This window comes from Oncorhynchus keta, chromosome 22 (assembly GCF_023373465.1).
Source record: "Oncorhynchus keta strain PuntledgeMale-10-30-2019 chromosome 22, Oket_V2, whole genome shotgun sequence".
In the NCBI taxonomy this organism is placed as follows: domain Eukaryota; kingdom Metazoa; phylum Chordata; class Actinopteri; order Salmoniformes; family Salmonidae; genus Oncorhynchus; species Oncorhynchus keta.
The window spans coordinates 44,654,060-44,676,293 of NC_068442.1; the positions used below are offsets into that span (position 1 = coordinate 44,654,060).

The window sequence follows — 22,234 nt, forward strand, 5'->3', positions numbered from 1 at the left end:
GTCTCAGGGCTAGTAGGCTGTCGTCTCAGGGTCTCAGGGCTAGTAGGCTGTCGTCTTAGGGTCTCAGGGCTAGTAGGCTGTCGTCTCAGGGCTAGTAGGCAGTCGTCTCAGGACTTGTAGGCTGTCGTCTCAGGGTCTCAGGGCTAGTAGAATGTCGTCTCAGGGCTAGTAGGCAGTCGTCTCAGGACTTGTAGGCTGTCGTCTCAGGGTCTCAGGGCTAGTAGAATGTTGTCTCAGGGCTAGTAGGCAGTCGTCTCAGGGCTAGTAGGCTGTCGTTTCAGGGCTAGTAGGCTGTCATCTCAGGGCTAGTAGGCTGTCGTCTCAGGGTCTCAGGGCTAGTGGGCAGTCTTCTCAGGGCTAGTAGGCTGTCGTCTCAGGGCTAGTAGGCTGTCGTCTCAGGGCTAGTAGGCTGTCATTTCAGGGCTAGTAGGCTGTCGTCTCAGGGTCTCAGGGCTAGTAGGCTGTCGTCTCAGGGTCTCAGGGCTAGTAGGCTGTCGTCTCAGGGCTAGTCGGCTGTCGTTTCAGGGTCTCAGGGCTAGTAGGCAGTCGTTTCAGGGCTAGTAGGCAGTCATCTCAGTGTCTCAGGGCTAGTAGGCAGTCGTCTCAGGGCTAGTAGGCTGTCATCTCAGGGCTAGTAGGCAGTCGTCTCAGGATCTCAGGGCTAGTGCGCAGTCTTCTCAGGGCTAGTAGGCTGTCATTTCAGGGCTAGTAGGCTGTCGTCTCAGGGCTAGTAGAATGTTGTCTCAGGGCTAGTAGGCAGTCGTCTCAGGGCTAGTAGGCTGTCGTTTCAGGGCTAGTAGGCTGTCGTTTCAGGGCTAGTAGGCTGTCATCTCAGGGCTAGTAGGCTGTCGTCTCAGGGTCTCAGGGCTAGTGGGCAGTCGTCTCAGGGCTAGTAGGCTGTCTTCTCAGGGCTAGTAGGCTGTCTTCTCAGGGCTAGTAGGCTGTCTTCTCAGGGCTAGTAGGCTGTCGTCTCAGGGCTAGTAGGCTGTCATTTCAGGGCTAGTAGGCTGTCGTCTCAGGGTCTCAGGGCTAGTAGGCTGTCGTCTCAGGGCTAGTCGGCTGTCGTTTCAGGGTCTCAGGGCTAGTGCGCAGTCGTCTCAGGGCTAGTAGGCTGTCTTCTCAGGGCTAGTAGGCTGTCTTCTCAGAGCTAGTAGGCTGTCGTCTCAGGGCTAGTAGGCTGTCATTTCAGGGCTAGTAGGCTGTCGTCTCAGGGTCTCAGGGCTAGTCGGCTGTCGTTTCAGGGTCTCAGGGCTAGCAGGCAGTCGTCTCAGGGCTAGTAGGCAGTCATCTCAGTGTCTCAGGGCTAGTAGGCAGTCGTCTCAGGGCTAGTAGGCAGTCGTCTCAGGGCTAGTAGGCAGTCATCTCAGGGCTAGTCGGCAGTCGTCTCAGGACTTGTAGGCTGTCGTCTCAGGGTCTCAGGGCTAGTAGAATGTCGTCTCAGGGCTAGTAGGCAGTCGTCTCAGGACTTGTAGGCTGTCGTCTCAGGGTCTCAGGGCTAGTAGAATGTTGTCTCAGGGCTAGTAGGCAGTCGTCTCAGGGCTAGTAGGCTGTCGTTTCAGGGCTAGTAGGCAGTCGTCTCAGGGCTAGTAAGCAGTCATCTCAGGGCTAGTAGGCTGTCGTCTCAGGGCTAGTAGGCTGTCATTTCAGGGCTAGTAGGCTGTCGTCTCAGGGTCTCAGGGCTAGTAGGCAGTCGTCTCAGAGCTAGTATACAGTCCCAGTATGGGTAGACAGTCTTAGTCTGAGTAGACAGTCCTAGTCTGTGTAGACAGTCCCAGTGTGGGTAGCCATATTGCTGCTCTTATTTCTCCTGTCTTATCCGGTGTCCTGTGTGAATTTAACTATGCTCTCTCAAATCCTCTCTTTCTTTCTCTCTCTCAGAGGACCTGAGCCCTAGGACCATGCCTCAGGACTACCTGGCATGATGACTCCTTGCTGTCCCCAATCCACCTGGCTGTGCTGCTGCTCCAGTTTCAACTGTTCTGCCTGCGGCTATGGAACCCTGACCTGTTCACTGTGAATACTATTATTTGACCATGCTGGTCATTTATGAACATTTTGGCCATGTTCTGTTATAATCTCCACCCGGCACAGCCAGAAGAGGACTGACCACCCCTTAGAGCCTGGTTCTTCTCTCGGTTTTTTCCTAGGTTATGGCCCTTCTAGGAAGTTTTTCCTAGCCACCTTGCTTCTACACCTGCATTGCTTGCTGTTTGGGGTTTTAGTCTGGGTTTCTGTACAGCACTTTGATATATCAGCTGATGTAAGAAGGGCTATATAAATACATTTGATTTCATTTACTGTTACCATAATAACTTTAAGGGCTAGATTCAACTGCGGCGATACGGATTGAATCGAACCCTAAATTGTTTGTCAAGAGTGTTTTTAAGTTTATTCTTACGTTTATTAATTTATAGTAGTGACATAGATGACTATAAATGTTAGATTTAAAAAGAAACTCAACAATTTCAAAGATTTTACTGAGTTAGAGTTCATACAGTATTAGGAAATCAGTCAATTGAAATAAACGTATTAGGCCCTAATCTATGGATTTCACAACTCAGAATACAAATATGGATCTGTTGGTCACAGATACCTAAAAATAAGGTTGCGACTTGGATCAGAAAAACCCAGACTAGGACTGTATCTGGTGTAACCAACATTTGCCTCATGCAGGGCGACACATCACCTTTGCATAGAGTTGATCAGCATGTTGATTGTGGCCTGTGAAATGTTGTCTCACGCCTCTTCAATGGCTGTGCCAAGTTGCTGGATATTGTCAGTAACTTTAACACGCTGTCGTACACGTTTATCCAGAGCATCCTAAACATGCTTTATGGCGGACATGTCTGGGAAGTATTCAGGCCTTGGGAGAACTGTGACATTTTCAGCTTCAGGAACTGTGTACAGATGCTGCAGTCAGGTCAAAACCCTGGTGAGGACACAGATGAGCTTCCCTGAGACGGTTTCTGGCAGTTTGTGCAGAAATTCTTTGGTTGTGCAAACCCAGTTTCATCAGCTTTCCGGTTTGCGGGTCTCAGACCATCCTGCAGGTGAAGAAGACAGATGTGGGGGTCCTGGGCTGGTGTGGTTACATGTGGTCTGTAGTTGTGAGGCAGGTTGGAGGTACTGCCAAATTCTCTAAAACAATGGAGGCTGCATATGGTAGAGAAATTAACATAAAATTCTCTGACAACTCTGGTGGACATTCCTGCAGTTAGCATGCCAATTGCACGCTCCCCCAAAACATGAGGGATCTGTAGCATTGTGTTGTATGACAAAACTGCACATTTTAGTGTGTTTGTCCCCAGCACAAGGTGCACCTGTGTAATGATCATGCTGTTTAATGATTTACTGCTGTCATATTCATGTCTAGATTTTCAAATACATTTTTCCAAAACCACTTCTCTAAATGTTTGTTAACTGAATCTATTTAAAATGTGTTGACAAACTGTAAACATTCCCAAATAAAGGACAGGGTTGAAACTATTTTATGCGGTATAGTCTTTTTAATTTATAAGTACACATTACAACAAAAGAGATGGATTCATATTTAAATATTAGTTAGACAAGTGGCCATCCTCCCTATCAAAAGATAAGCTAAAACTCTACTCTATTAACTTAAAAATGATAAGTTACATTTAGTTAGCAGTTGTATCATTGAAATATCACAGTATACACAAGGCACATTCTTTCCATTGGACTATAACAGTGCATGTGCCTGCCTGTCTATTGTTACCCATGAAATTAGGACGTTTTGAAAGGAAAGGACACTTGTTACGCCACCTTAAAATAATAATTCCTTTAAACAGGAATAAATGACATCTTTTATTAAAAAGGTTCTAATATCAAATGCCGACAATTGCAATAGCAGCTGTCGATCTTTAAAACACACACCATTGTGTCAGCTAACTTGTAAACAGTTATCTTACTCTGTGTTCGATTACACTGAACGGAGGGATTAGCTCTGGTCCGAGGCGTTACTAAGGCTTGCTAACACTAGTAAGGTGCACTAACGTCATGGACCAGAGCTAGGGAGGGATGCCGTCTTTATCACACTACAAACAGAAAGTGCACATAAAGTCGGGACAGATAAGAACAGACATTACTGTCCGTCACTGAAAAGGATTATAGCTCCCTGTTTGTAAAAATAATGCCCGACAGCTTTCTCTCGGTAAATGCATATTCAAGACAATAATTCAATGAATAAATAGATAAACATTTACTGTGTTCACACCGCCTGAAAGAAATATTGTTTTATGAGTGCATGTTTTAAACGTTATAAACCAAAGCATAAACAGACATTTTTATTTGATTTTTTCTAACAGAGAGAAACAATGTCAACTGGCTTTCTTCTCTTTGGCTGGTTCACAGTGCAGTAAAAACTGGACATATGTAGGACAGGGTGGTATTAAAACAACCTCGTATATGAATCACAAAGGGACCTGGAACTTTAAAGTTAATCACAAAGGGACCTGGAAGTGACCTGGAAGTTACCTGAAACTTTAAAGTGTGAGGTACAACGACTGGGTTTCAACCCAACAGAGAGAAAAACTAAGACCCAAATGGGAACTCAAGTACTGGCATTTACAGAAATAAAAATCACAACAACACTAAAGCCAAGACGACAACAAAACTAAGAACAACAACGATATAACCTTGCACATCAAACAGTACAAAAATAAAATTGTTCTGATCCAAACTTCATTAAATAAATAGACATAAAGATTTGGGGATGCAGAGCTGGGTGTTGGTTGGCTACTACAGCTCATCTTTGGGGTTGATGTTGAGGCTCGTGTCCCACTTTGATTGGCTGCTTTGGTTGTCCAATGCCTGCACCACCTCATCAGCCTGTAGACGCTCCTGGAGGAGAGAGAGGGGGGGGGTGGGAGAGAGAGAAAAAGTAGGAACAATGTATTATGATACAAACATCTTCCTAAACAAATACCAATAAACATCTTCCTAAACAAATACCAATACACATCTTCCTAAATAAATACCAATAAACATCTTCCTAAACAAATACCAATAAACATCTTCCTAAACAAATACCAATAAACATCTTCCTAAATAAATACCAATACACATCTTCCTAAATAAATACCAATAAACATCTTCCTAAACAAATACCAATAAACATATTCCTAAACAAATACCAATAAACATCTTCCTAAATAAATACCAATACACATCTTCCTAAATAAATACCAATACACATCTTCCTAAACAAATACCAATAAACATCTTCCTAAACAAATACCAATAAACATCTTCCTAAATAAATACCAATAAACATCTTCCTAAATAAATACCAATAAACATCTTCCTAAACAAATACCAATAAACATCTTCCTAAATAAATACCAATAAACATCTTCCTAAATAAATACCAATAAACATCTTCCTAAACAAATACCAATAAACATCTTCCTAAATAAATACCAATAAACATCTTCCTAAACAAATACCAATAAACATCTTCCTAAATAAATACCAATAAACATCTTCCTAAATAAATACCAATAAACATCTTCCTAAATAAATACCAATAAACATCTTCCTAAATAAATACCAATAAACATCTTCCTAAACAAATACCAATAAACATCTTCCTAAACAAATACCAATAAACATCTTCCTAAATAAATACCAATAAGCATCTTCCTAAATAAATACCAATAAACATCTTCCTAAATAAATACCAATAAACATCTTCCTAAATAAATACCAATAAACATCTTCCTAAACAAATACCAATAAACATCTTCCTAAATAAATACCAATAAACATCTTCCTAAACAAATACCAATAAACATCTTCCTAAATAAATACTAATACACATCTTCCTAAATAAATACCAATAAACATCTTCCTAAACAAATACTAATAAACATCTTCCTAAATAAATACCAATAAACATCTTCCTAAATAAATACCAATAAACATCTTCCTAAATAAATACCAATAAACATCTTCCTAAACAAATACCAATAAACATCTTCCTAAACAAATACCAATAAGCATCTTCCTAAACAAATACCAATAAGCATCTTCCTAAATAAATACCAATAAACATCTTCCTAAATAAATACCAATAAACATCTTCCTAAACAAATACCAATAAACATCTTCCTAAAGAAATACCAATAAACATCTTCCTAAATAAATACCAATAAACATCTTCCTAAATAAATACCAATAAACATCTTCCTAAACAAATACCAATAAACATCTTCCTAAATAAATACCAATAAACATCTTCCTAAATAAATACCAATAAACATCTTCCTAAATAAATACCAATAAACATCTTCCTAAATAAATACCAATAAACATCTTCCTAAATAAATACCAATAAACATCTTCCTAAATAAATACCAATAAACATCTTCCTAAATAAATACCAATAAACATCTTCCTAAACAAATACCAATAAACATCTTCCTAAATAAATACCAATAAACATCTTTCTAAATAAATACCAATAAACATCTTCCTAAATAAATACCAATAAACATCTTCCTAAATAAATACCAATAAACATCTTCCTAAATAAATACCAATAAACATCTTCCTAAACAAATACTAATAAACATCTTCCTAAATAAATACCAATAAACATCTTCCTAAATAAATACCAATAAACATCTTCCTAAATAAATACCAATAAACATCTTCCTAAACAAATACCAATAAACATCTTCCTAAACAAATACCAATAAGCATCTTCCTAAACAAATACCAATAAGCATCTTCCTAAATAAATACCAATAAACATCTTCCTAAATAAATACCAATAAACATCTTCCTAAACAAATACCAATAAACATCTTCCTAAAGAAATACCAATAAACATCTTCCTAAAGAAATACCAATAAACATCTTCCTAAATAAATACCAATAAACATCTTCCTAAACAAATACCAATAAACATCTTCCTAAACAAATACCAATAAACATCTTCCTAAATAAATACCAATAAACATCTTCCTAAACAAATACCAATAAACATCTTCCTAAACAAATACCAATAAACATCTTCCTAAATAAATACCAATAAACATCTTCCTAAATAAATACCAATAAACATCTTCCTAAACAAATACCAATAAACATACTCCTAAATAAAAAGCAATAATATACATAGCATGATGTACTATCCTCTATATGTGTCACTATGGAAGATATTATGATAGATGGGGTCCTCATGACAGTTTACCAGTTCTCTGAAGAGGGGGTCCAAGGTGAACCACAGGGCCACGGCACACCTCTGCCCCCTGGTGACGGCCCTCACCCCATGGGGGTTCTCCCCTCCGGACGAGAAGCCCACCATACGACCACACTTTGGCTTCACCTGAGCCTGGGGGAGGAGGAGGGGGTGATCACGGTCAGTACTGAAGTACAAAGAAAGGGTAAGATAGTAAGACTAATAAAAATGTCAGGAAATACAGTCAACAAAAAGTGTCCCTTCTTGGGAGAGGACTCACTGTGACTGTTTTGGCATCCATTTCTGTGAAGATGAACTCCCCGCCCTCAAAGTCTCCATTCAGGTACAACAGAGCACTGAGAACACAATGAAAACCATTGGTAATGTATAATAGCCATGCTTATTGAACACTAGGTAATGGTATAGTATGGTGCCATTGGTAGCATGAGTAGATTTCAATGTATACTGAACAAAAAATATAAATGTTACATGGAAAGTGTTGGTCCCATGTTTCACGAGTTGAAATAAAAGATCCCAGAAACGTTGCATATATGCACAAAAAGTTTATTTCTTTCAAATGTTGTGCACAAATATTTGTTTATATCCCTGTTAGTGAGCATTTCTCCTTTGCCAAGATAATCCATCCCCCTGGCAGGTGAGGCATATCAAGAATCTGATTAAACAGCATGATCATTACACAGGTGCACCTTGTGCTAGGGACAATAAAAAGACCGCTAAAATGTGCAGTTTTGCCACACAACACAATGCAAAAAAAAAGAAGCTTATTTCTCAAAAATGTATGGCGTCATGTGGGTGAGCAGTTTGCTGATGTCAACGTTGTGAACAGAGTTCCCCATGGTGGCGGTGGGGTTATGGTATGGGCAGGCATAAGCTACAGACAATGAACACAATTGCATTTTATTGATGGCAATTTGAATGCACAGAGATACCATGATAAGATCCTGAGGCCCATTGTCATGTCATTCATCCGCCGCCACCACCTCATGTTTCAGCATGATAATGCACAGCCTCATGTCGCAAGGATCTGTTCACAATTCTTGGAAGCTGAAAATGTCAGGATTTGGCCAGGATTGTTCAGGTTTTGGTCACTAGATGCTCCCATTGTGCTTTTTTGACTCTTTTGTTTTTCCCTTGTTCTAGTTATTAGTTGCACCTGTGCCTTGAATGTATTTAAACCCTTAGTGTTCCTCAGTTCTTTGCTCTGTGTTTGTATGTTAGCACCCAGCCATGCTGTGAACTTTTGTTTCTCAAGTTGGATTTTCTTGAGGTACTCTGGTTTTGTTCTTGTTTATTTTGGATTATTCTTTTGAGGTTTGTTTTTTTCCCTGCTGTTCTTCCCTCTTTGTGGATTTTCCTTGTGTCTTGGAGGATATACATTTTTTTCTCTTGGAATTACTTTTGACGTTGTGGATTTATATTTTTGCCTGAAGATCTTATTAAATCACTGTCTCAAGTCCTGCTGTGTCTGCCTCATCTTCTGGGTTCTGCCGACTATTAGTGGCTCAGTTTACCAAGTGACTGTTTCTCACACCGGAGACCAGAGTTCGTAAGCGGGTCCTGACAGAAACACAGAGCCAACAAAACAAACCCAGAGGCAGCCAGTACCCAGGACCTTTTTTCCATGCTGTCCCACCACGAGGGGACTGTCCAACGCCACAAAGCTGCTCTGGTTCAGCAAGAGGCCTTAATGGCTAGACATTGTCAACTTCTGTCGGAGATGCTGACTTCCATAAAGCAAATATCTGATAGACTTTCCCCGGCAACCGCTCCTGCCCCAGTACATCAGATTCAAGTGCCCGTGGCAGTTAACCCCCTGGCTGAACCTCGTCTGCCGCCTCCCCAACGGTTCTCAGGTGATCCGAGTGCTTGTAAGGGGTTTTTCACCCAATGTTCTCTCTCCTTCGATCCGCAACCCTCATCATTTCCCACAGTCTCTGGTCCCATATCTCGTTGGACTTTATTACTGGCCTTCCTCCATCCCATGGTAATACTACTATCCTAGTCATAATCGACAGGTTTTCTAAGGCGGCCAGGTTCGTCCCCTTGACTAAGTTACTTTCTGCCAAGGAAACAGCTGAGTTGGTGATTAACCATGTGTTCCGAGTCTTCGGCATTCCTCAAGATATGGTTTCCGACAGAGGTCCCCAGTTCGCATCAAGGTTTTGGAAGGCCTTCTGCCAACTCATAGGGACCACTGCCAGTCTATCTTTAGGGTACTACCCGGAGTCCAACGGCCAAACCGAGAGGATGAATCAAGAGCTGGATACCACCCTCAGATGTATGGTCTCCAACAACCCGTCCACATGGTCGTCCTTCATTGTCTGGGCCGAGTATGCGCACAACACCGTGCGCTCCTCCTCCACTGGTATGTCCCTGCACGAGTGGCAGGTTGGCTATGCCCCTCCATTGTTCCTGTACCAGGAGGCAGAAGTCAGAGTGCCTTCAGCCTTGAGGTTCATCAGACGCTGTCGGCTTACGTGGAAGAAGACCCGTCTTAATCTTCTGCGTTCCTCACAGCGGTACCAACGGCAGGCCAACAGACATCGCCGTCCCGGGCCTACCCTGCGCCTCGGCCAGAGAGTCTGGCTTTCAACTAAGAACTTACCGCTATGGGTGGAGTCTCACAAGCTGTCCCAGAAGTACATCAGTCCCTATAAGGTTGCCAGGAGAGTGAATCCCGTTACTTATTGCCTGCACTTACCCAGATCCCTTAAGATTAATCCCACATTTCTTTATTAAAACCTGTTGTTTTTTCTCCCCTTATCTCGGCAGGCAGACCTCCGCCCGTGTCATCTGAGGCCAGTCGGCTTATACCGTCCATCGGATACTGGATTCCCGCCGGGTGCAGCGGGGTCCTGGCAGTATCTGGTGGACTCGGAAGGCTACGGTCCCGAGGAGCGCTCCTGGGTTCCTGCCAAAGACATACTGGACCCTGACATCATTCGACAGTTCAGGGTCCTCCACTCTGAGAAGGCTGGTAGGAACGTCAGGAGCCGTTCCTAGGGGGGGATTCTGTCAGGATTTGGCCAGGATTGTTCAGGTTTTGGTCACTAGATGCCCCCATTGTGCTTTTTTGACCCTTTTTGTTTTTCCCTTGGTCTAGTTATTAGTTGCACCTGTGCCTAATTTCCCTTGAATGTATTTAAACCCTAAATGTTCCTCAGTTCTTTGCTCTGTGTTTGTATGTTAGCACCCAGCCATGCTGTGAACTTTTGTTTCTCAAGTTGGATTTTCTTGAGGTACTCTGGTTTTGTTCTTGTTTAATTTTTATTATTCTTTTGAGGTTTGTTTTTTCCCCTGCTGTTCTTCCCACTTTGTGGATTTTCCGTGTCTTGGAGGATACACATTTTTTTCTCTTGGAATTACTTTTGACGTTGTGTATTTATATTTTTGCCTGAAGATCTTTTCTTTTTTCTTTATTAAATCACCGTCTCAAGTCCTGCGGTGTCTGCCTCATCTTCTGGGTTCTGCCGACTATTAGTGGCTTAGTTTACTAAGTGACTGTTTCTCACACTGGAGACCAGAGTTCGTAAGCGGGTCCTGACAGAAAATGTCCCAGTTCCTCCATGGCCTGCATACTCACCAGACATGTCACACGTAGAGCATGTTTGGGATGCTCTGGATCAACGCATACAACAGCATTTTCCAGTTCGTGCTAATATCCAGCAACTTCACACAGCCATTGAAGAGGAGTGGGACAACATTCCGCAGGCCACAGTCAAAAGCCTGATGAGACCATACACAAAGGACATGTGTCGCACTGCATGAGGCAAATGGTGGTCTCTTCAGATACCGAATACTTTTCTCATCCACGCAACTACCTTTTAAAAACAATTGTATTTGTGACCAACAGATATCTGTAGATTACCATAGATTAGGGCCAAATTAATGTATTTCAATAGACTGATTTCCTCATATGAACTGTAACTCAGTAAAATCTGAAATTGTTGCATTTCAATTTTGGTTCAGTGTAGTTAGGAAGCAGCTTAGCCTTGGACCAGAGCTAAACTTCAACCCTAAAATGCATTATAAACTGGGTGGTTCGAGCCCTGAATGCTGATTGGCTGAAAGCCGTGGTATATCAGACATTATACCATGGGTATGACAAAACAGTTATTTTTACTGCTCTAATTACAATGGTAACCCATTTATAATAGCATTAAGGTACCTCAGGGTTTTTTGATATATGGCCAATATACCACAGCTAAGGGCTGTATCCAGGCACGAAGCAACGCGGTGTACCTAAGAACAGCCCTTAGACGTGGTATATTGGCCATATACCACACCCCCTCGGGCCTTATTGCTTAAGGTATAAGCCCTAACCTGTAGTCTCTGTAGGTGTAGGCTGGTGCTTCTTTCCAGCACTTGTTGGCCTCTGGGTCTAACAGACAGTTGTCAGCGTGGATGGGATGGCTCAAGTCATTTCTATGGTCCTGTTGCCCTGAACCAAACAGAGATCAACTTTATTAACACCAAACAGAGATCAACTTTAGAAACCCCAAAACAGACTAAGTTTACTTAACCTACACAGAGGCAAACAAACCAAATTTGACTGAACCAACATGCTGAAATTCACATGATGTTCAAAGTTATATGACACTATAAGGAAAGTTTGATATGGGTCAAGTTCATTGCAGACGCATGCCAGATCCTACAACGCCTGGATTGGTATTTAACATATCAGCTATATGAAAGGATACAGCCATCTGATGCTCGACAGCACCGTCAATGACATGGAACGCAACCATTGATTGATGCAATGCCTACAAATCTAGGTCGGGCAGGAACTCAACAACAGATATATTGATACAATAATCAATGGGCATGTTTGAGAGCATTAATTCTGTGATACATTGTGGGTAAGTTGTGACTGATCTATAAATAATTAAATAAGTTATGTATGATGCAAGGTGATTTGTCGATCAATCATTTAACATATGCCTGCATTATCGAACATGTGGCTCACCTGTGATGGCGGTACGGCACACCAGGTGTGTGTAGGAGAAGTGAAGTGTTGAGTTGAGCAGGAAGTAAGACTCGATGATGCGCCTTGCCCTCTCGCTGACGTCATAAAACAGACGAGCGCTTTTCAGAGGGACACGGCCCTCATAGCCATACTGAAGGTAAAAAAAACACAGTAACAACATTGTAGAAACAAAACACAGCAGAAGCACAGTAGAAACAGTAGAAACATGGTAAAACACAGTAGAAACATGGTAAAACACAGTAGAAACATGGTAAAACACAGTAGAACGTGGTAAAACACAGTAGAAACATGGTAAAACACAGTAGAACGTGGTAGAACACAGTAGAACGTGGTAGAACACAGTAGAAACATGGTAAAACACAGTAGAAACATGGTAAAACACAGTAGAACATGGTAGAACACAGTAGAAACATGGTAAAACACAGTAGAACGTGGTAGAACACAGTAGAACGTGGTAGAACACAGTAGAAACATGGTAAAACACAGTAGAAACATGGTAGAACACAGTAGAACGTGGTAGAACACAGTAGAACGTGGTAGAACACAGTAGAAACATGGTAAAACACAGTAGAAACATGGTAAAACACAGAACATGGTAGAACACAGTAGAAACATGGTATAAACATTCACTTCAACATGTTGTCTGAGAAGCAACTGAAAATATTCTCTAGTTGCCCACTAAGGTACTGAAAGAGTGACTTTTGATAACGTCAAGAAAAGACTGTTACCGAGAGATTATTATATCAAAAGGGCAATACAAATGAAGTGTTAAGTAAGTGTTCATAATGTAATCATTACTATCTGGTTTCAAACGGAGGCTCGTTTTATCTCCTCCAATGTGTCTCTCTGTATAGAAGCTTGCTTACCTGCAGTGCTTTTAACACAGTGGCTCCCTCAAACCTCTCGTTGGGTGTGTGAGGAGACATCTTCCCTCTGTATCCATCTCCTGCCATAGTGATAGTCTGTGGACCAAACACAGAGACGCATAAACCCCTGCACTCATGACAATGATAACGTGTCAATGACGATGTAAAATGTAAACATGTTAAAACACAAATCAAAGTGTATCGGTGGTGTACCCAGTTTAGCAGGTGTTATAGCGGGTGCAGCGACATGCTTATGTTACTAGCTCCTAACAATGCAATACAACATCAAACAAGTACACAAATAATACAACATTTAAAAAAGGAAGAAATATTGAAATATAGGCACGAATACAATTAAAAGAAATAGCACTGTAACAATAAATCCAAATGCTGTCAACTGTGCCTTTGGAAAGAATTCAGACCCCTTGAATTTTTCCACATTTTGATACGTTACAGCTTTATTTAAAAAATGTTTTATCCCCCCCCATCAATGTACACACAATACCCCATAATGACTAAGCAAAAACAGGTTTTATCCCCCCCATCAATGTACACACAATACCCCATAATGACTAAGCAAAAACAGGTTTTATCCTCCCCATCAATGTACATACAATACCCCATAATGACTAAGCAAAAACAGGTTTTATCCTCCCCATCAATGTACACACAATACCCCATAATGACTAAGCAAAAACAGGTTTTATCCTCCCCATCAATGTACACACAATACCCCATAATGACTAAGCAAAAACAGGTTTTATCCCCCCCATCAATGTACACACAATACCCCATAATGACTAAGCAAAAACAGGTTTTATCCCCCCCATCAATGTACACACAATACCCCATAATGACTAAGCAAAAACAGGTTTTATCCCCCCCATCAATGTACACACAATACCCCATAATGACTAAGCAAAAACAGGTTTTATCCTCCCCATCAATGTACACACAATACCCCATAATGACTAAGCAAAAACAGGTTTTATCCCCCCCATCAATGTACATACAATACCCCATAATGACTAAGCAAAAACAGGTTTTATCCCCCCCATCAATGTACACACAATACCCCATAATGACTAAGCAAAAACAGGTTTTATCCCCCCATCAATGTACACACAATACCCCATAATGACTAAGCAAAAACAGGTTTTATCCCCCATCAATGTACACACAATACCCCATAATGACTAAGCAAAAACAGGTTTTATCCCCCCCATCAATGTACACACAATACCCCATAATGACTAAGCAAAAACAGGTTATCCTCCCCAATGTACATACAATACCCCATAATGACTAAGCAAAAACAGGTTTTATCCCCCCCATCAATGTACACACAATACCCCATAATGACTAAGCAAAAACAGGTTTTATCCCCCATCAATGTACACACAATACCCCATAATGACTAAGCAAAAACAGGTTTTATCCCCCCCATCAATGTACATACAATACCCCATAATGACTAAGCAAAAACAGGTTTTACCCCCCCCCATCAATGTACACACAATACCCCATAATGACTAAGCAAAAACAGGTTTTATCCCCCCCATCAATGTACATACAATACCCCATAATGACTAAGCAAAAACAGGTTTTATCCCCCCCATCAATGTACACACAATACCCCATAATGACTAAGCAAAAACAGGTTTTATCCTCCCCAATGTACATACAATACCCCATAATGACTAAGCAAAAACAGGTTTTATCCCCCCCATCAATGTACACACAATACCTCATAATGACTAAGCAAAAACAGGTTTTATCCCCCCCCCATCAATGTACACACAATACCCCATAATGACTAAGCAAAAACAGGTTTTATCCTCCCCAATGTACATACAATACCCCATAATGACTAAGCAAAAACAGGTTTTATCCCCCCCATCAATGTACACACAATACCCCATAATGACTAAGCAAAAACAGGTTTTATCCCCCCCATCAATGTACACACAATACCCCATAATGACTAAGCAAAAACAGGTTTTATCCCCCCCATCAATGTACACACAATACCCCATAATGACTAAGCAAAAACAGGTTTTTGAATTTGACTAATTTATGTAAAATAAAAAAATAAATACAAAACTTAAATACCTAATTTACATACAGTTGAAGTCGGAAGTTTACATACACTTAGGTTGGAGTCATTAAAAGTCGTTTTTCAACCACTCCACAAATTTCTTGTTAACAAACTATTGTTTTGCCAAGTTGGTTATGTGCATAACAAGTAATTATTACAACAATTGTTTACAGACTATTTCACTTATAATTCACTGTATCACAATTCCAGGTGGTCAGAAGTTTACATACACTAAGTTGACCCTGCCTTTAAACAGCTTGGAAAATTCCAGAAATCTATGTCATGGCTTTAGAAGCTTCTGATAGGCTAACGGACATAATTTGAGTCAATTGGAGGTGTACCTGTGGATGCATTTCAAGGCCTACCTTCAAACTCAGTGCCTCTTTGCTTGACATCATGGAAAAATCTAAAGAAATCAGCCAAGACCTCAGAAAATAAAGTGTAGACCTCCACAAGTCAGGTTCATCCTTGGGAGCAGTTTCCAAACGCCTGAAGGTACCACGTTCATCTGTACAAACAATAGTACGCAAGTACAGTGCCGTGCGAAAGTATTCGGCCCCCTTGAACTTTGCGACCTTTTGCCACATTTCAGGCTTCAAACATAAAGATATAAAACTGTATTTTTTTGTGAAGAATCAACAACAAGTGGGACACAATCATGAAGTGGAATGACATTTATTGGATATTTCAAACTATTTTAACAAATCAAAAACTGAAAAATTGGGCGTGCAAAATTATTCAGCCCCTTTACTTTCAGTGCAGCAAACTCTCTCCAGAAGTTCAGTGAGGATCTCTGAATGATCCAATGTTGACCTAAATGACTAATGATGATAAATACAATCCACCTGTGGAGCCCACAGTCCTCGCGGGCGGCACTGCGTTGTTTTCCTCGAAGAGTGTGAAGGTGTTCAACTTGTCCGGGAGCGAGGCGACGGTGTCCGCTTTCCCCTTATAGTCAGTAGTTGTATGGAGTGCCTGCCACGTGTTTCGTGTCTAAGCCATTGAACTGCTTCTCCACTTTGTCCCTGTACTGTCATTTTGCCTATTTGATTGTTGTATGGAGGGCATAGCTGGTCTGTTTGTACACATATTCCCAGTCATCTTGCCGTGGTTAAGCATTTCACTACACTATAAGCATTTCACTACACTCGCAATAACATCTGCTAACCATGTGTATGTGACCAATAAAATTAGATTTGGTGGTTCGCGTTTTCAGTTTTGTGTGAATACTGCCATCTATCAACTGTTTTTGGTTTGGAAGTAGTAATCGACACAGTAGGAACAACATCCTCTATACACTTCCTGATGAACCCAGTCACCGTGTACACAGTGTATACGTCAATACTGTTCCCAGTGTAAATATGATAAAATACATCAAATCGACTGCAGTTAATATATGTTTAATATCAATGATCTTACATGGGCCAGGTTTTTGAGCTCGGCGCACTCCTCCACAGACATGACATCATCCAGGAGAACCCTCTGAGTTCCGTTCAGGGCCTGTGAGTTCTGGATCAGCTGCACACTGTCATACACCAGAGGTCCTCCTGCAGAGCACACGCAGAACACACGCAGAACACACGCAGAACACACGCAGACCACACGCAGAACACACGCAGAACACACGCAGAACACACGCAGAACACACGCAGAACACACGCAGAACACACGCAGAACACACGCAGAACACACGCAGAACACACGCAGACCACACGCAGAACACACGCAGACCAGCACAGAGGATCAGGAAACGTGTTAACCCCTCAATAGAGGTGGTTCCCAAACTGTGGCCCCCCACAAAAAAAGAACCCAGTCCGGCTTTCAACTGACTCTTGCAATAGTACAATACAAAGGTTGCCATTTTGAAAGTGGGTAGTGAATAATCAGTTTCTCTTGTCATATCAGTCATTACAGACCTTAGAGAGCTATTTATAACTTGTCAGACATGTCCAGATCAACTAGCCCATGTCAGCAGAGTTTTTTAGCTAGGTTTTTAAGTCCATAGATTTTGTTGTAATGTTCTAGTCACTCAAATATCACATGAACACGCTGAGAAAATGAGCTTAAAAATGGCAAAATGTTCTCTGCACCTCATGTCAAAATGTGTAGAATTACAGGAAATAATCTTTTAACCTGCTAAATGTTCTCTACGCCAACAAGAGGATGTTCCCCAACACTGGAAAGGGGGCTGGAGTTGACCAAATGGTAATATTTTGAGGCATTACCTTTTTGACTTATGTCTTTGTCAATTCTAACTGAATAATTCCATTACATTTGAGCAGTTGTGAAGAGAACAGAGTATGTAGTCGTACCTTCTCTGAGCTCTTGTGGCGGGGCCAGGGTGAAGTTCTTCTTCTCTGAGATGGGCACGTACTCCATCCATCCATCAGTACCAGAAGGGATCCTGCAGGGGGAATGGAAGAACAGAGTCAGTACATCAAGTTCATTTAAATAAGGCGGAAACCATCAACACAGGTGAAATACACTGTTCTTTGCCTCTCGTCAAGGTCTTTTACATGGGAGTAACTACGAGACTAGTGACATCATATAGGCTGCCATACTAGAAGTATGCAGTAGATGTCAGTGCAATCTTATACAAGACATAGTATTCCAGTTCAAAGTACCACATATTGAAGTATTCAGATAGATAGATAGATTCCTTACTTAACCTTTATTTAACTTGGCAAGTCAGTTAAGAACAAATTCTTATTCACAATGACGGCCTGCCATGGCCAAACCCGGACGACGCTGGGCCAATTGTGCGCCACCCTATGGGACGCCCAATCACGGCCTGATGTGATACAGCCTGGTTTTACTAATGGTCTATGTAAAACGCATATCTTTGTAAGCTATACAATTAAAAAAATATATTAGAACTATTGAACATCTCCAAGGGGATATTTCAGGGCTTGCTCACCGGTTAGAATCCTCTCTGCCTCCTGTGCTGGTCCAATAATGCTACAAGTAAAACATTGACAGATCAGAAAATGTCCACAACATGGAAATGATGCAGCACACAGCACCAATGGTTATCCATCATGACCACCAGGTGGTGCTGTGTGCTGAGAGAGTAATGGTGTAACTACCAGGCACCTGTTACTGTGCTGCACACTATGAATCAAGTGTCTCAGAGTAGGAGTGCTGATCTAGGATCTGGTCCTCCTTCATCCATGCTATCGTATTCATTTTATCATCTAAAGGGCAAAAACTGATCCTAAATCAGCACTCCTACTCTGAGACGCTTCATACGGCCTAAGCTCTGTCATTAGTCAGGAAAGCCATTCACAAGTTTTACAGACAGCCCAAAGAGTTCCAATAAGAGGCTACGTTGCCATTGGTCCTCAGCGTACTACTCACCCCCTCTGTAAGCTCCACGTGCATGTTGTCACTGCCGATCATCAGTAGCTCCAGCTCCTGCTCATGGCGCCGCAGGTACCACTCAGCCTTCTGGAGACACACTGGGCTGTTCATCTCCACAGGTACAATCCATTTTGACTTAGCACATCACCCAGCTACTGAATCTCCCTTGAAGCATAACATTTAGGAAGACCATGTCCCTAACCACTACACATCTGTAGTACTATATCACTGTACGTACATCCCTACCCTAATACCTCTTCCTTTTCAGCTGCCAAGCATCCTACAGGCCTGACCCAGTGGGGGGTACCATCCTCTCCTCTCCTCAGTGATGAACCCAATGGCTGTTATATTTTGCCATCTCAGCATTTCACAGATGAGCTTTTTACTAGTTGGCAGGGCCTTAAAGGAGGACTGCTGTGACCGGAGCGGCTGGAACGCAGCCTGACGCTTCTTAAGCATGGACATGACCCGATAAAAAAGTCTCGTCTTGGACTTACATTATAGTAGCTGGGAGTAGGAGAAGAGGAGAGGGAGAAAGAATGGGCGAAGATCTGCAATAGATGAAAAGGAGTGACGCTTTGTTATGAAAGAGAGCAGCCAGTAGCGTTTGTGGTTTCCAGAAAAATCCTCTTTTCACCCGTAATGCAAACAGCTCCTAAATTGTTTCTGTGGGCATTGGGACATGATTTCCCCCTACTCCCTGTTGCTGAAAGGTCTATTTGGCAGGGAGGCAGACCACAGCTCTCTACTGAGTAAATGAGGTCCCTGAGAGCGAGAAGCAGGGAGAGCGAGAAGCAGGGAGAGCGAGAAGGAGGGAGAGCGAGAAGGAGGGAGAGCGAGAAGGAGGGAGAGCGAGAAGGAGGGAGAGCGAGAAGGAGGGAGAGCAAGATAGGGAGAGCAAGATAGGGAGAGCAAGATAGGGAGAGCAAGATAGGGAGAGCAAGATAGGGAGAGCAAGATAGGGAGAGCAAGATAGGGAGAAATAGGTGAGAGGGAGAGCAGAGGGAGAGAGGGGGAAGGAGGGAGAGAGAGAGGGGGAAGGAGGGAGAGAGAGAGGGGGAAGGAGGGAGAGAGAGAGGGGGAAGGAGGGAGAGAGAGAGGGGGAAGGAGGGAGAGAGAGGGAAGGAGGGAGAGAGAAATGAGAGAGGGATGGAGAGAGTGAGAGAGAGAAAGAGAGACAGCAAGGGAGACAGAGAAAGAGATAGGGAGGGTGAGAGCGAGAGAGAGAGCGCGCGAGGGACAGAGAGAGACAGAGAGAGGTCATGAGCAGATGAGCTCCTGCATTTTTTCAGCATGTTCTTAAAAGAATATAAATTTAGAGTTAGATAAACTTGTATTTTTTGGCAGGGTCACATACAGGACGCTACCCTCCACAACATAACCTTCACTTCAAATCAAAACTCCAAACCTACAACCTGATTTTGGACAGAATTACAGAATTACCTGGAAGGCCCAAGCTATAAAGCAAATGCTCTGGCAAACAAACTGAAAACACCATCCAACCTGGAACTGAGTGAGTAATGTTTAGTCTGAAGCTATTTTTTTAACTTTCAAAAGCCAAGAAGAAAAATACATTACAACGATAGATTTGACTTTATAAGGACTGAATGCTAAGTTAGGCTACCAAGCTGCTAGGACAAAGAGATGCATCTTCAACTAGCACTGACGTGTCCAATGACAGGTGTCAAAGCCCTTTAGCCCAACAATGGCAAGAGAATCAAACCGGCTACTCCAACCAAATGTAGAGGCCTTAGAAGCTGCCTCCTGCTGTTCAGAGATAATACAATACCCTGTGTATGTATAAAATACTAAGGTACGAAAAGAGTACAAAATGAAGCTAGAACTAGAACAGTCTGCTGCACCCGGCCTCACCCTACTAGAATCTGTCAAAAGTCAAATGTCTACTGTGTGCTGATGATCTGGTGCTCCTGTCACCAACTAAGGAGGGCCTACAGCAGCACCTAGATGTTCTGCACAGATTCTGTCAGACCTGGGCCCTGACAGTAAATCCCAGTAAGACAAAAATAATGGTGTTCCAAAAAAGGTCCAGTCGCCAGGAACACAAAATACAAATTCCATCTCGTCACCGTTGCCCTAGAGCACACAAAAAACTATTCCTACCTCGGCCTAAACATCAGCGCCACAGGTCACTTCCACAAAGCTGTGAACGATCTGAGAGACAAGGCAAGAAGGGCCTTCTATGCCATCAAAAGGAACATCAAATTTGACATACCAATTAGGATCTGGCTAAAAATACTTGAATGAGTTAAAGAACCCATTGCCCTTTATGGTTGTGAGGTCTGGGGTCCGCTCACCAACCAAGAATTCACAAAATGGGACAAACACCAAATTGAGACTCTGCATGCAGAGTTCTGCAAAAATATCCTCTGTGTACAACGTAGAACACCAAATAATGCATGCAGAGCAGAATTAGGCCGATACCCAGTAATTATCAAAATCCAGAAAAGAGCTGTTCAATTCTACAACCACCTAAAAGGAAGCAATTCCCAAACCTTCCATAACAAAGCCATCACCTATAGAGAGATTAACCTGGAGAAGAGTCCCCTAAGCAAGCTGGTCCTGGGGCTCTGTTTACAAACACAACCTACAGAGCCCCAGGACAACAGCACAATTAGACCCAACCAAATCATGAGAAAACAAAAAGATCATTACTTGACACATTGGAAAGAATTAACACAAAAAAACAAGCAAACTAGAATGTTATTTGGCCCTAAACAGAGAGTACACAGTGGCAGAATACCTGACCACTGTGACTGATCCAAACTTAAGGAAAGCTATGACTATGTACAGACTCAGTGAGCCTAGCCTTGCTATTGAGAAAGGCAGCCGTAGGCAGACATGGCTCTCAAGAGAAGACAGGCTATGTGCTCACTGCCCACAAAATGAGGTGAAAACTGAGCTGCACTTCCTAACCTCCTGCCCAATGTATGACCATATTAGAGAGACATATTTCCCTCTGAATACACAGACCCAAAGAATTAGAAAACAACCCCAATTTTGATAAACTTCCATATCTACTGGGTGAAATTCCACAGTGTGCCATCACAGCAGCAAGATTTGTGACCTGTTGCCACAAGAAAAGGGCAACCAGTGAAGAACAAACACCATTGTAAATACAACCCATATTTATGTTGATTTATTTTCCCTTTTGTACTTTAACTGTATATAGACATAATATAACATTTTAAATGTCTATATTGTTCTGGAACTTGTGAGTGTAATGTTTAATATAAAAAATGTTATTGTTAATTTTACTTTTGTATATCATCTTACTTCACTTGCTCTGGCAATATAAACATGTGTTTTCCATGCCAATAAAGCCCCTTAAATTGAATTTGATATGGAATGAAGGTTTGAGGAATACAAACAAAACTAGTAGTGACCAGTCATTAGCCGCACAGTACACACACACACACACACACACACACACACACACACACACACACACACACACACACACACACACACACACACACACACACACACACACACACACACACACACACACACACACACACACACACACACACACACACACGTGTCCCATGTAGAATGTATACTGTTCTAAATGGAACCCTGTTCCCTATGTAGACAGCAGTGTTCCATGTAGAATGTATACTGTTCTAAATGGAACCTTGTTCCCTATGTAGACAGCAGTGTTCCATGTAGAATGTATA

The 22,234-nt window shown here is 42.0% G+C and overlaps 1 protein-coding gene across 2 annotated transcripts in view; it reads right to left on the reverse strand.

Annotated features, from left to right (window-relative positions):
* Positions 1 to 3,486: 3,486 nt before the first annotated feature.
* The window catches only part of LOC118401550 (prolyl 3-hydroxylase 2), a 106,676-nt gene continuing 87,928 nt past the window's right edge, over positions 3,487 to 22,234 (reverse strand). For both annotated transcript variants that reach the window (XM_035799158.2, XM_035799159.2), the window contains exons 6-15: positions 18,534 to 18,623; positions 18,094 to 18,134; positions 17,489 to 17,580; positions 16,596 to 16,723; positions 13,079 to 13,174; positions 12,192 to 12,342; positions 11,549 to 11,666; positions 7,485 to 7,560; positions 7,217 to 7,357; positions 3,487 to 4,860 (exon numbers count right to left, since the gene is read on the reverse strand). In XM_035799158.2, coding sequence (XP_035655051.2) covers positions 4,759 to 4,860; positions 7,217 to 7,357; positions 7,485 to 7,560; positions 11,549 to 11,666; positions 12,192 to 12,342; positions 13,079 to 13,174; positions 16,596 to 16,723; positions 17,489 to 17,580; positions 18,094 to 18,134; positions 18,534 to 18,623 — 1,035 coding nt within the window. In that variant the 3' untranslated portion in view covers positions 3,487 to 4,758. The remainder of the gene's footprint in view (positions 4,861 to 7,216; positions 7,358 to 7,484; positions 7,561 to 11,548; positions 11,667 to 12,191; positions 12,343 to 13,078; positions 13,175 to 16,595; positions 16,724 to 17,488; positions 17,581 to 18,093; positions 18,135 to 18,533; positions 18,624 to 22,234) is intronic.